This window comes from Bufo gargarizans, chromosome 5 (assembly GCF_014858855.1).
Source record: "Bufo gargarizans isolate SCDJY-AF-19 chromosome 5, ASM1485885v1, whole genome shotgun sequence".
NCBI classification, from domain to species: Eukaryota; Metazoa; Chordata; class Amphibia; order Anura; family Bufonidae; genus Bufo; species Bufo gargarizans.
This window is the reverse complement of record NC_058084.1, coordinates 246,630,321-246,643,416: the sequence shown is the minus strand read 5'-3', so window position 1 is coordinate 246,643,416 and position 13,096 is coordinate 246,630,321. Positions and strand designations below refer to the sequence as shown.

At 43.4% G+C, this 13,096-nt stretch overlaps 1 protein-coding gene and 1 long non-coding RNA gene across 2 annotated transcripts; one reads left to right on the top strand and one right to left on the bottom strand.

The window, feature by feature from the left end:
* The first annotated feature begins 1,560 nt into the window (after positions 1 to 1,560).
* Positions 1,561 to 2,382, top strand: LOC122938119. Its single transcript, XR_006389977.1, has 4 exons — positions 1,561 to 1,806; positions 1,891 to 1,956; positions 2,179 to 2,238; positions 2,307 to 2,382. It is a non-coding gene; the product is annotated as an uncharacterized LOC122938119 (long non-coding RNA).
* An 8,362-nt stretch (positions 2,383 to 10,744) lies between these two features.
* LOC122939404 (protein ANTAGONIST OF LIKE HETEROCHROMATIN PROTEIN 1-like) lies at positions 10,745 to 11,804 on the bottom strand. Its single transcript, XM_044295473.1, has 3 exons — positions 11,575 to 11,804; positions 10,977 to 11,262; positions 10,745 to 10,783 (listed from the first exon to the last, which is right to left on the bottom strand). The coding sequence occupies exons 1-3, from the start codon at positions 11,763 to 11,765 to the stop codon at positions 10,745 to 10,747; spliced, it is 516 nt and encodes a 171-aa protein (XP_044151408.1). The 5' UTR covers positions 11,766 to 11,804.
* Between the last annotated feature and the right edge of the window lie 1,292 nt (positions 11,805 to 13,096).

Here is a 13,096-nt window from a genome sequence, read left to right as displayed (position 1 = left end):
GGAAAATAAGAAGGTTTTATTGAAAAGCAAGCCGTAAGCAAAAGTCCAAACGGATGGCTAAACCGAAGCAGGGTCTTGCGGAGACAGAGGTCAGGAACCAGAAGGGTAGTCAGACGAAGCCAGGATCAGGAACCAACGGGGTAGTCAGACGAAGCCAGGATCAGGAACCAACGGGGTAGTCAGACGAGGCCAGGATCAGGAACCAGAAGCAGCAGCAGTCTTAGAAGCATGTGAACACAGGAGGACCAAGCAAGGAACTGAAGCCACAGACCTCCTATATATATGAGCTAGGCATCCAGCTCCTCCCAGTGGGAAGGAGAAGCCGCAGGGTGGGAGGCTACAAGAAACCCAGAAACCAAGATGGCCGCCAGAACATGTCAAACGAAGGAGAGTAGTAAGAAGGTAAGACCATGACAGTCAAATGGCCAAGATCGGGTCTATACATATTTCCGACCACGCCCCTATATTTCTTAAGTATCCTCTCCCACAGAGAAAGCTAGAAGCTTTAACTGGAGACTAAATGAATCTATCCTTGGTTACCCAGACTCAGTGAAGAAAATTACGTCTAAGCTGGAAGAATACTTTACCATAAACTCCATACCTGAGCTATCACCACAGACCATTTGGGATGCGCACAAACCTTATATCAGGGGCGAGTTCATTAGTATTGGTTCACATTTAAAAAAGGTTAGAGAAATTAACATCAACACCCTCCTATCTAAAATAAACAAATTAGACTCCGCTCATAAAATGTCCCTTTCTGAATATCCAACTCCAAGAATTGTCTAAAGCAAGAGCAGAGTTAAAAACACTATTACATAATAACTCGGCCAAGTTTTATCTTAATTCGCAATATAAGTTCTTTGCACATGGAGACAAAGCTTCCAAATTCCTCATGAACAGAATTAGGCTATGTTCACATCTGCGTTCAAGCTCTCCGTTCCTGTAGTCCGTCCGGAAGTAGAACAAAAAATCTAAAAACGTATCCATTCAACCTCCCATAGAAACTAATTGACGTATGTATGCATACGTTTGACTCCGTTAGTTGGTAATACGTTCGGAATACGTTTTTCCAGACGGAAAACAAAATCCTGCTTGCAGGATTTTTTTCTACGTTCAGAAAAGCGGATTCTTGACGGAGCGTCCATTCACGTTCATTGTAGTAAATGAGAAACGGATTGTTCAATTTTTATTTCGCGGACATAGCGTTCCTAAAGTACGTTTTTTTTGTTGCTGAACATGCGCAGAACAAACAGGAACTTACAAACGAAGACAGGAAAACAAGGGAGTGTCATGTGACAGTCACGTGAGCGCTACTGCTCACCATTTCTGAAGGCTGATGTGCAACTGGGACATGTTATTTGGCTACTGGGGGCAAATATTTTGAAACTGTGGATGCTATAAGGCTATGGGAGGATGCTATAAGGCTACTGGGGAATGCTATTATGCTACTGTTGAAGCCTGTTGGAGGATGCTATTGCGCAAGTGGGGGATGCTATTCGGCTACTGCGTGGGTGCTACTAGGCTACTGGGGGATGCTATAAGGCTGCTGGAGAATGCTATAAGGCTACTGGGGGATGCTATAATGCTACTGGGGAATGCTATAAGGTTGATATAATTTTAATGACCAGAGGAGCAATTTTGTGTTTTGACTAATCCCTGTTTTTACCCTTGTTGCATCTTGTGCCAATGTGTATGTTGAAATATGTCTATAAGCTCTTGTCTATAATGTTTCTGTAACGTTTTCAGATGTCTTCGCCTTCTCCTTCGGTTTGCAGTCGAAGTACCCCCTCCTTTCACATGCAGGTAAAAATCTTTAAATAAAAATCTATTATTAATGATCCAAATAATAAATATGTTTGAACCACAATACATATTTATATATTTCAGGGACACTCCGACACTGAATCCTCTGCTGGCGAGGAATTGCGTTTTTCTCCTGAACCAATGGAGTCAGTAAGTGTGGAATGTTATATTTATATTTTTTGGTTTCTACACATCCATAATTGGTACAATGGATATAAACTCGAAAGGTACATGATTTGCCAACACCGCAAAAGGATAGATAGGCCAATGTATTGGCAACAAGATTTGAAATAGTGTATATGGCATTTTGGTTGCTGCAGGGCAGGCAGATGGCAATTTTCACTGAATAGAAAACTGTGTTTGTTTTTTCAGACACAGGAGGGTACACATTCAATAGAAAATCCGCGAAGTAGACGTCATAACGACGATGATGTGAGTATCTATACTTAGGTTCTCTAACTAAATCAATTTTCTTTTGTGATAACTATATTATTTATTAGGACCCAAACAGTCAAATTGAAAATCCATCACCTGTTCAAAAAAGAACTTCCAGGCGTGGTGGTCGCGGACAACGTGGTCGTGGCAGTCGTGGTGGATGTGTAGGCCGTGTGAGTAGGCACATGTGCTGTGATGTGAGCTGTCCACACTGCCCTCAGTATACAGTATCTTATATCACCTATAAGATAACGTGGCCATCATACCTCAAATTTTTTTTATTATTAGAACAAATGACCATGAGGATTGGAGACATTTGTTTTACCCAAACCAAAGTTTAAGTGTTGCTTATGCCATAATGGACATACCATGAACAGGGGCTACTCTCTTATAAAATAAAAAGCAATGACCCGCTCGCCAAGTCTATATCTTTATAGCCGTTCACACCCAAAGACCAAATACAAGGAAATCCCAAAAAATGTTATATTTTTTTATTAAAACAAAAGATGCAGTGGGCAGTGGTTGGCACATGCAACATATTCGCTATACAAGTTTTATCCAAAAGACTTAAGTGCTATTGTAATTGCAGGTAGCTTTTATAGGTAATGAAGGATAACATTTGTTTTAAACCAAATAGGGTAGACAGCAAGAATTGGACGAGGAAGATAGGCAATTTCACCCAATCATAAACTGTGAACTGCTAATACAGCTAGTAGAAGCAAGGCCAGCTCTATGGGACCAAACAGACCCCAAGCACTCGGACCACAACACGACTCGTCGACAATGGCAAGAGGTCTATGCCAATTTGGTTCCCACATGGAACGATTTGAGTCGTCAGGCTAAAAAAAATTGTGGTACATTAATTTCATTCCTTTTGTTAAATCATTTGGTTTTAGAAGATTTGATAGTGATGTTTCTAGTTGGAAGAATAGTGAAGTGAGCATAAGTTTTCTGTTTGGAAAACTTTGTTTCAACAACTGATACAGCCAATTCATGTACCGGGCAAAATAACAGTTAAATACAATGCAGAATTTTGGACTGCCTGGGGCAACAGTTTTTTATGCAATCCGATGTCAACAGAAAAGAATATATAGCATTATATATGGTTATTAAAATTGTTCTTTATTTTCTAGCTGAAATCATATCAACACGCTGGAGGTCAATACGCGATAGGTTTATGAGTGACCTCAATCATGAACGAACGGCGCCAAGTGGTTCGGGTACTTCTCGGAGGAAACCTTACCAATATGCACCACATCTTCAATTTCTTCAACGTTGTTTTCAGCAGCGCATGTGAGTTAAATTTCCTAAAGAGAAGACAAAAAAAAATTATGAATATAGAAATTATACCTTTTATTTCCCTATCTATTTTAGGACTCATTCAAGCACACTCCCTCCTGAAGCAGAACCTGTTGAACATGAGGACTCAACCGAACAATTGTCTGGACGATCTACCGATCAAACTTCATTACCATCTCAGTCACAGGATTCTGCTCTGGAGTCGCGCGGCCGGCAAACTGAGACATGTGCTCAGATTGAAGATACTCGACAGTTCATTTCTTCTGCCTTTGACAGAGTTTTAAGTAGGCCGAGGCCACTTCGAAGACCACATAGAGTCTTTGAGGATCTTGCACTGATCTTCCGAGATTGTTTATTAAAGGGCTTCTGTCACCCCACTAAAGTGATTATTTTTTTTTGGGCTGGTGAAATTAGTTATATTGCGATATATCACAATATAATTGTGTTACTTACTTTGATCCAGCAGTTTCTTCAAAAAACGAAGTTTTATCATATGTAAATTCGGTCTCTAACAGCAAGTAGGGCGGCTACTTGCTGCTAGCTGCTGCAGAAATCCGCCCTCTCGTCGTGTTGATTGACAGGGCCAGCCGGGACCTCCTCCTCCGGCCAGCCCTGTCGGCATTTCAAAAATCGCGCGCCTCTGTTGATTCGGCGCAGGCGCTCTGAGATGAGGAGGCTCGTCTCCTCAGCACTCCCTCAGTGCGCCTGCGCCGATGACATCACCGAAATAGAAGACGTCATCGGCGCAGGCGCACTGAGGGAGTGCTGAGGAGACGAGCCTCCTCATCTTAGAGCGCCTGCGCCGAATCAACAGAGGCGCGCGATTTTTGAAATGCCGACAGGGCTGGCCGGAGGAGGAGATCCCGGCTGGCCCTGTCAATCAACACGACGAGAGGGCGGATTTCTGCAGCAGCTAGCAGCAAGTAGCCGCCCTACTTGCTGTTAGAGACCGAATTTACATATGATAAAACTTCGTTTTTTGAAGAAACTGCTGGATCAAAGTAAGTAACACAATTATATTGTGATATATCGCAATATAAGTAATTTCACTAGCCGAAAAAAAAATAATCACTTTAGTGGGGTGACAGAAGGCCTTTAAAAATAGAGGAGGAGCAAACTCGGTATAAGCAAGAGTTAACTTCCATGATCAATCATGTCGAGGTAGTTTGTCGTCCAGAACCCCTTAACCATAATCAGCAGTTTCTCTTAACGTTAAGTCATTGGATGGACAACATGACTCCAGAGCAGAATTGTGATTGTCGAGTGACATTGATCAAAACTGTTTGGAATATTAAACACGCACCATCCTCTAATTTTGTTCCTCTGGCTCAGTCGTATCCACCAGCCACCTCCTACCCAACATCCATGACTTCTCCACCTGCTCACTCATACTCTGAGCCACATATCGCTCCCCAGTCACAAAACTTTCAACAGTCACAAAACTTTCAACAGTCACAAAACTTAGCCCTATCCCAAAACTTTAGCCACTCCCAAAACTTTCCCCCATCCAAAACTTTACCTACGTACCACAACTTCCCACAGGCCCAAAACGTAGGCACTGCACAAAACTGTCCAGCTTTACAGAACTTTCCATCAACATCCCACATCTTTATTCCATCCCAAAGCCATCCACCGTCCCAAAGACAACCTACGTCCCACCAATACCCAACGGCTCACACATTTCCACCTTCTCAAAGCCATAGCACATCCGTCAGATATCAACCTGCATCAACCTTTCAAGAGACTTTAAGCCAATCTCAATCACAGCTACCTTCCTATGTCTCTGCACAAACACCTTTCCAATCCAACAACACTGGAAGTTCCCAAACACGTCTACAGACACCAAGTCCAGATGTGATTTCTATGTCAACTCAAAATAAAATCTCCATAAACGAAGGTGTTTCCACCTCTGTTTTTCCCACTCCAACCACTTTTACTACCCCTTTCTCAAACAAATCTGTTCCATACCAATCTGATACTGATTCATATTCCCTTCATACCCCACAACATCAACAACAGGGTGAATATGTCAGACCACAACATTCGTTCATGCAATCACTTCTAGACCAAAGTGCAGAAGATGCTGGGTCCCCAACTGCAGCCCCAGGAAAGGCTCCATTCACTCAACCACCACCCTAGTTAACAAAATATATATTATGTTTTAAAGTTTATAAATGAGTACCTCACAAGGTTTATATTGACCACTGTGTCAATTTGTTGAAGTTTATAAATAAGTACCTCACAAGGTTTATATTGACCGCTGTGTCAATTTTTGCACTTTAATGATGTTGAACTTGAAAGATTTTATATGTTTTATACTTTTATATTATTAGATTAATAAGGAGGTTTCAGATATGTGTGTAATTATTGTGCACTTATCAGCTTTCAGAAGCCCATACAAGCTGCTAAATATAGGCAGGTGGTTTGATTTCCTCGTTCGGACGTTTAGATTTTCAAGAACTAACATGATAATCATAGCAGATTGGACCCTAAAAAGAGTAATTGACCTTATTATTCATGATTTCTTTATCTCCTGCCCAAGGTGCTGATGGCTTACAGTTTTCCAACTAGTCTTTTTTCCTTATATTAAGGAGAAAAATGCCATTCATCAGCACATGGGTCAGAGACACAGAGATTAGCTACCATGACTAGACTCAGATTGGTTCAACTCTTTTACGGTAATGGACTGCAATGATTATGATGATAGTTCTTGTTTACCACTTGTGAGTGAGTGACACAGTACACAAATCTATATACTGTCACTTATTCACCACCTTGCGTGGTCTGCACAAAGCTGATGACTTTTTCAGTCTCCCACCTGTTGTTGTTCCATTGCTATTGTCTCGCTATCGTGATCCTCCATTGTACACTTGCTTGAAAACAATGCAAATACAATAATAGAAATGGCATATGTCATTACTATTTTCTTTGATATAATGTCTCATGCACAAGACTGAACACACTCAGAGACATGGTGTTTGTCAAAAAAAAAATTGTACCTGCTGATGTAATTTAAAGGGGTACTGGAGGACACACCATCAGTGATTACACTGATTCTTTGCATGTTGTGCCACCCACATGGCGGTAGTCTAGCACTTTTTACATCATATTGATGATGCACAGTAGCCCTGTGTTTGATGCATAGCAGCATTGAAATAACTGATGATGTGCACTTCCATTTGCATGTTTCATGTCACCATATAACTTCATGCCCGCTCAAGGAAAACATGTCTCGCGGTGCATACTGTAGTGTGATTATTCTGAACTTGGTATGATGATGCTATCACATAGCATGTGCAATCAAGAGAATGGTGTACACTTCAGTCACAGATAGAACAACTTTTTCACAATGGACATTTTGTTATTCCTACATGTACGGTAGAGCTTATCCTTTTCTTATGTGAATTCTAGTTCCATTGTGTTGAGCTACGTGCTTTTATGGAAGTTTATTTGTAAACTTATGCAAATGATTATTTAAATATAAAAATATGTTTAAAAAAATGTATTTATCTAAATAAATACTTTTATCATTTCAAATATTCTTTGTCAGTGGTTTTCATACTTTCAAGACTCAAAACGACAAACAAGTGATATGGAGATGCTTGGAGAGGCTTACCTTTTGCTGAATCCAAGGCAATAAATGTAGGTAGACCGATACATCATGGTTGACTCAACAATAAACAACAATATATTAAGAAGGAACAATAAAATAAACTATTATGTACATAACTAATTACAACTTTCAACTGTACATATTTAATAAACAAACAGTAACAAACAATAGAGAATATTTGTTCAAATATGTTCATCCTGCCAATGCACAGATCCAGCTGAAGAAATGAAATAATCAGCAAATTGATCGCGCATGCGACTCACAGCAACTGTTGATCTTGGGCCAGTTTCTATGTTATCTCCTGGTGGATTTAATGGCAGTGGCTCCGTAGGCAAAGGCTCTTTGGTCAGTACATAATTGTGCAACACAATGCATGCTTTTATGACATTGTGGCGAAACCAACCTCGCCACTGGGTTTTGGAGAGGACTGTTTAAAAGCCTCTTGCCTCAGGATTATGGCCCATAGTAACTTTAAAGGAGAAAACAGACCGGCCGCACAGCTTAAATCTGTCTGTAGAATTGTATTTTATGTTATTATGCGTTCGGTTAAATTGTATGTTATGTGAGGGCACCCAGATAGCTAATATTATTGTATTCATGTATTCTGAGTGCCAGTCACCTAATGATATGCACTCAGACTTGAGCTATCTGGGGATATGTTAAATGTCTGTGTTTGCTGTGGGGTGTGCCATTGTGTGTTTGGGTGGTGATTCCTGTCCTGTTGTCTCCACATGTGTATTGGTGATCTCCCTTTTGTCCTGAGAGATAATTGGATTGTCTTCGGTCGTCTCCGGGACAGAGGGGAGGAAACCATGATACATTGTGGGGATATGTTGTATCTGTCCTGTATTTGCAACAACTAATAAAAACCAGGCTGGGTGTGCCAGCACTTCAGACCACTGCTTGACCCTGATCACGGAGCCTTGTCTCGTTATTGGGGGGATTCCATGTATGCTGTTGGAGACTGATTGCCAGGAGTGTAAGCCGACTGAATGCTTTTCCTGTTCGCCTGCTGACAGCTACTTGCGAGGTTCCAGTTTGGAGTGCTATTTTGTATCCAGTTCGGGAGGTTGGTGTTCTGCAGTAGCTGTGCCTGTCTCTTGGAAAGGGGCATATCGCCTAAACGGATTTTAACCCCTTGTCTGCGGAAACGGTGCCGTTACATTGGTGGCAAGCAGCGGGATCGTTCCTACAGCCAGAAGGACAGCTACAGGAGACACCATTTCTTTGGATTCTACAATTTAAGGGCAACGCATGTCCCAGTACAGCGACCCTAAAAGCACCAGGATGGAACCAGCAGTGTTATACGAGGAGGAGGACCTGGATGGCCGGGATGCATTAAGGAAAGGCATCTGGTACCAGGCCCTGGATAATGTACAATACCAGCGAGGTGAGAGTCTCCCCAGTGAAGAGCAGCGGTTGCAGAAGCAAGTGGCCCTGCGGATGCCCTTCCTGGGAGAGCAGCCCCTGGAGGAATGGGTGATAGAACTACAGCATCGGGTATGGCAGGAGCTATGGCTGGAGGATGCCTACCAGGCGCTTTGGTGGTATGTGGCACAGTTTATACCCTGGACAGCTGAGCATGACAAGCCAGAGGGAGAGGAGTTTGATGGTCCTGGCTTGTTATGGGAGTCCTTTGCAGAGCCTGACTTCGGGAGCCCTGCACAGTCCAGACTTCAGGACATTTTCTATGAGAGGGAGGCTAGGCATGAGTGGGATGACCCCCATGAAGTAGAGAAAGACCTGGCTCACCTAGCAACCCTGGAGTGGGAACTGGAGCAGGACTACCGAGATCTCTTCCACTCCATTGAGAAGGCTCAGCAGGACGGTAAGGTGACAGACCCAGATCCAGACCCATTCAGCTGGGCAGATATTGTAGAGTGTTACTGGGAAGGACCCCAGGTGGCCGGTAGAGATGGGACCGAGGTCTCTCCACCGGTCCTGCAGGGAATTGGGAGCCTAGTCTCCATTCCCCAGCGGCAGGCTGAGTTACAGGGGGCAGAGGTAGTTGTTCCTGCCCCCCAGCAGCAGCATGATTTTTTGGGAATTGGGAGCCGAGTCTCCATTCCCCAGCGGCAGACAGAGTTACAGGGGGCAGAGACAGTCGGTCCTGTCCCCCAGCGGCAGAGTGTCCTACAGGGAATAGAGAGCCCAGTCTCCTTTCCCCAGCAGCAGGACACTGTATTGGGAGCGGAGGCGGTCGGTCGCACTCCCCAGCGGCTGGAAGTATGTATGGGAGAGGAGCTCGTTACTCCCTCTTCCCAGCGGCAGCTTAACGCACCAGGGGGAGACAGTAAGCCCCACAACAGTGCAGATGGGACCGTGGTCTCTGCACTTACAGCACAGGGGGTAGAGACAGTCGGTCTCCCCCTCCAACAACCAGGCTCCAACCAGGCTTCTTCCGTGGTAGCGCTGGCACCAGGGCAGAGTACCGCTGATCCCTGCCCACAAAGCAACCTCCACTCCAAGCCAGGGAGCAACACAGAGACCGGGAGTACCAGCTTCCAACATCACCTTGGTGGACTTACTGGACAGAGACAGGCTACGAAATTCAGCAGGTCCAGTATTGGGTTGTGGGTGGGCTGCCAGACTAACTCAGGTACCGACCGGCGTGAGGTCAGGTATCTGGTTAGTCTTCCCTGGGGGGGGAGATGTGTGGCGAAACCAACCTCGCCACTGGGTTTTGGAGAGGACTGTTTAAAAGCCTCTTGCCTCAGGATTATGGCCCATAGTAACTTTAAAGGAGAAAACAGACCGGCCGCACAGCTTAAATCTGTCTGTAGAATTGTATTTTATGTTATTATGCGTTCGGTTAAATTGTATGTTATGTGAGGGCACCCAGATAGCTAATATTATTGTATTCATGTATTCTGAGTGCCAGTCACCTAATGATATGCACTCAGACTTGAGCTATCTGGGGATATGTTAAATGTCTGTGTTTGCTGTGGGGTGTGCCATTGTGTGTTTGGGTGGTGATTCCTGTCCTGTTGTCTCCACATGTGTATTGGTGATCTCCCTTTTGTCCTGAGAGATAATTGGATTGTCTTCGGTCGTCTCCGGGACAGAGGGGAGGAAACCATGATGCATTGTGGGGATATGTTGTATCTGTCCTGTATTTGCAACAACTAATAAAAACCAGGCTGGGTGTGCCAGCACTTCAGACCACTGCTTGACCCTGATCACGGAGCCTTGTCTCGTTATTGGGGGGATTCCATGTATGCTGTTGGAGACTGATTGCCAGGAGTGTAAGCCGACTGAATGCTTTTCCTGTTCGCCTGCTGACAGCTACTTGCGAGGTTCCAGTTTGGAGTGCTATTTTGTATCCAGTTCGGGAGGTTGGTGTTCTGCAGTAGCTGTGCCTGTCTCTTGGAAAGGGGCATATCGCCTAAACGGATTTTAACCCCTTGTCTGCTGAAACGGTGCCGTTACAGACATAATCCACAGTATCTGTTTTCAATTGTATTGGACGAGTGAATATTCGCCATTTTGCAGTCAATATGCCAAAAGCACACTCGACCATTCTTCTTGCTCGAGTCAGTCTGTAATTGAACACTCTTTTGCGATAGTCTAGACCACGGCTGGCATATGGCTTCAGTAAATTTCCACACATTTGGAAAGCTTCATCTCCAACTAGAACAAATGGAAGTGCAGGGTTTGTAGTACCTGGTAAAGGCCTGGGCTCTGGTATACCAAAGTTTCCGGAGTACAGCCTTTTTCCCATATTAGAATTTTTAAAAACACGTGAGTCATTTGTTCGTCCAAAATCTCCAATATCAACAGCCACAAATTTGTAATTTGCATCAACAATTGCCATTAGGATTACAGAAAAATACTTTTTATAGTTAAAAAAGGAGGATCCACTACGTGGGGGCTTCAAGAGCCTCACATGCTTCCCATCCACTGCACCAATACAATTGGGAAACTGTGTCACCTCATAAAACTTGTCGGCTATGCTGATCCACTGTTGGCAAGTAGGATGGGGAAGAAATTCTTCACGCAGAAGATTCCAAATTGCCCGGCAGGTATCTTTAACAATGTAAGATATTGTAGATTTCCCTAGTCGAAATTGAAAATGAAGACTGGAAAAACTTTCACCACTAGCCAGAAACCTACAAAAAAATAAAATAAAATTTAACATAATTGTTACACAAATACTATTCACAATAAAAAAAACTGCAGCAAAACAACTTTTTGGATTGTCCCACAAGCATTAATTCAAGATCCTTCACAGCAAACAGATCAACATTACCTAGCGGTTGAACGGAAAATGGTATCAAATTTGGATGCATTTACATATTTTAGGTAACTACTATATTTAAAAACTTTTCTCTTGAGATTAATCATATACTCACAATAATAATAAAAACAAAAAGGCTCTGAAACACAGTAGAAGCAATAATGGAAAGTTGTACCATACATACCGCAGAGTGACCATGAGTCGTTCTTCTGGAGTTACACTTCGACGAAATTTCGTATCCTTCCGTCTCAATCGGCGACGTAAACGTTGGGAAAGGTCATCAAAGCTTGCGACACTTACACGGAGATATTCTGCAAATTTGACAGGGTGTTTTCGGAGTTCTTGATAAAGGGTCGAATATACACCTCGTGTCATTCGGCATGATGTAATGGGATGCACCCAATATCGCCGTCTCCTTTTCATGGATGACATTCGCATCTTTCAAAGTTTCCATATCATATAGTCCACAGAAAAAAGGACATGAGCAGGCAGCATTGTTCCTCTTCCAGCAATTGGATGTCACAATATGGCACCATTTTTATATAGCATGCAGATAGGGGAGGGACAACTGAAAAAAAAAAAAAGGAAAAAGACGGATCCGTTATCGAAGTAACTAAACGGATTGAACGGACATTAACTGACATTTTTAATCCGTTTATTAACGTATCCGTTAGATGGTATCCGTTTAAAAACGTAGCAAAATATGTCCGTTACGTTCCGTTATGAATGAATCCGTTTCAATTTTGAAACGGACGCAAGTCAGAACGGAAAGCCGAACGGAGGACTGAACGCTGATGTGAACGAGGCCTTAAATCCAGAAGAGCTGACAACTACATTCACCATCTGTCTACCCCAAGCGGTGAAACGATATTTGCTTCCTCAAAGATCGCAAAACAGTTTAGAGTTTTTTACGATGCACTATATAATCTACCTTCCCCCGCGACTCCATCTGCCCACTCCTCCCTAGTGGATGCTTTTCTAAAAACTACCTCCTGCCCAACTTTATCAGTGGATCAACAGAGTGCCCTCGAAGCTCCATTTACTCTGGAGGAAATTTCTAAGGCCTTAGACCAGATGCCCCAGGGGAAAAGCCCCGGTCCAGACGGGCTACCTGCTTTTTACTATAAGACCTTCAAAAAGTTACTGATGCCACATCTATTAGCGGTGTGTAATCAATCCCTCCAAGGCACCCCTTTGTCCAGGGACATGACATCGGCCCATATAGCCTTGATTCCTAAAGAGGGGAAGGACTCTAAGCTGTGTGCAAATTACAGGCCCATTTCGCTTTTGAATATTGACCTGAAATTATTGGCGAAGCTTCTGGCCAATCGCCTAGCAGTCCTTCTCCCTCTTCTGGTGCATATGGATCAGGTAGGCTTCGTACGTAATAGAGAGGGTAGGGATAACACCTCTAGAGTTGTTAATGCTCTCTCTTACCCCAGGCACAATTCTACTCCCCTTGTTCTCCTCAGCACTGACGCTGAAAAAGCGTTCGATCGCATAAATTGGAATTACCTGAGCCATGTGTAGTGTCCCACTAGGTAAAGGTGGGCACTGCACAGGTTAATGTGTATTCATTGCATTAAATGTCATGCGTTTGTTTTCCCTGTATTATCTGGGTGTCAGGCCTGTCAGGGTGTAGTTTAGCCTCCCGGACGTTAGAGGGAGCTGGAGAGCCCTAGTGATATATAGGAAGGCCCAGACAG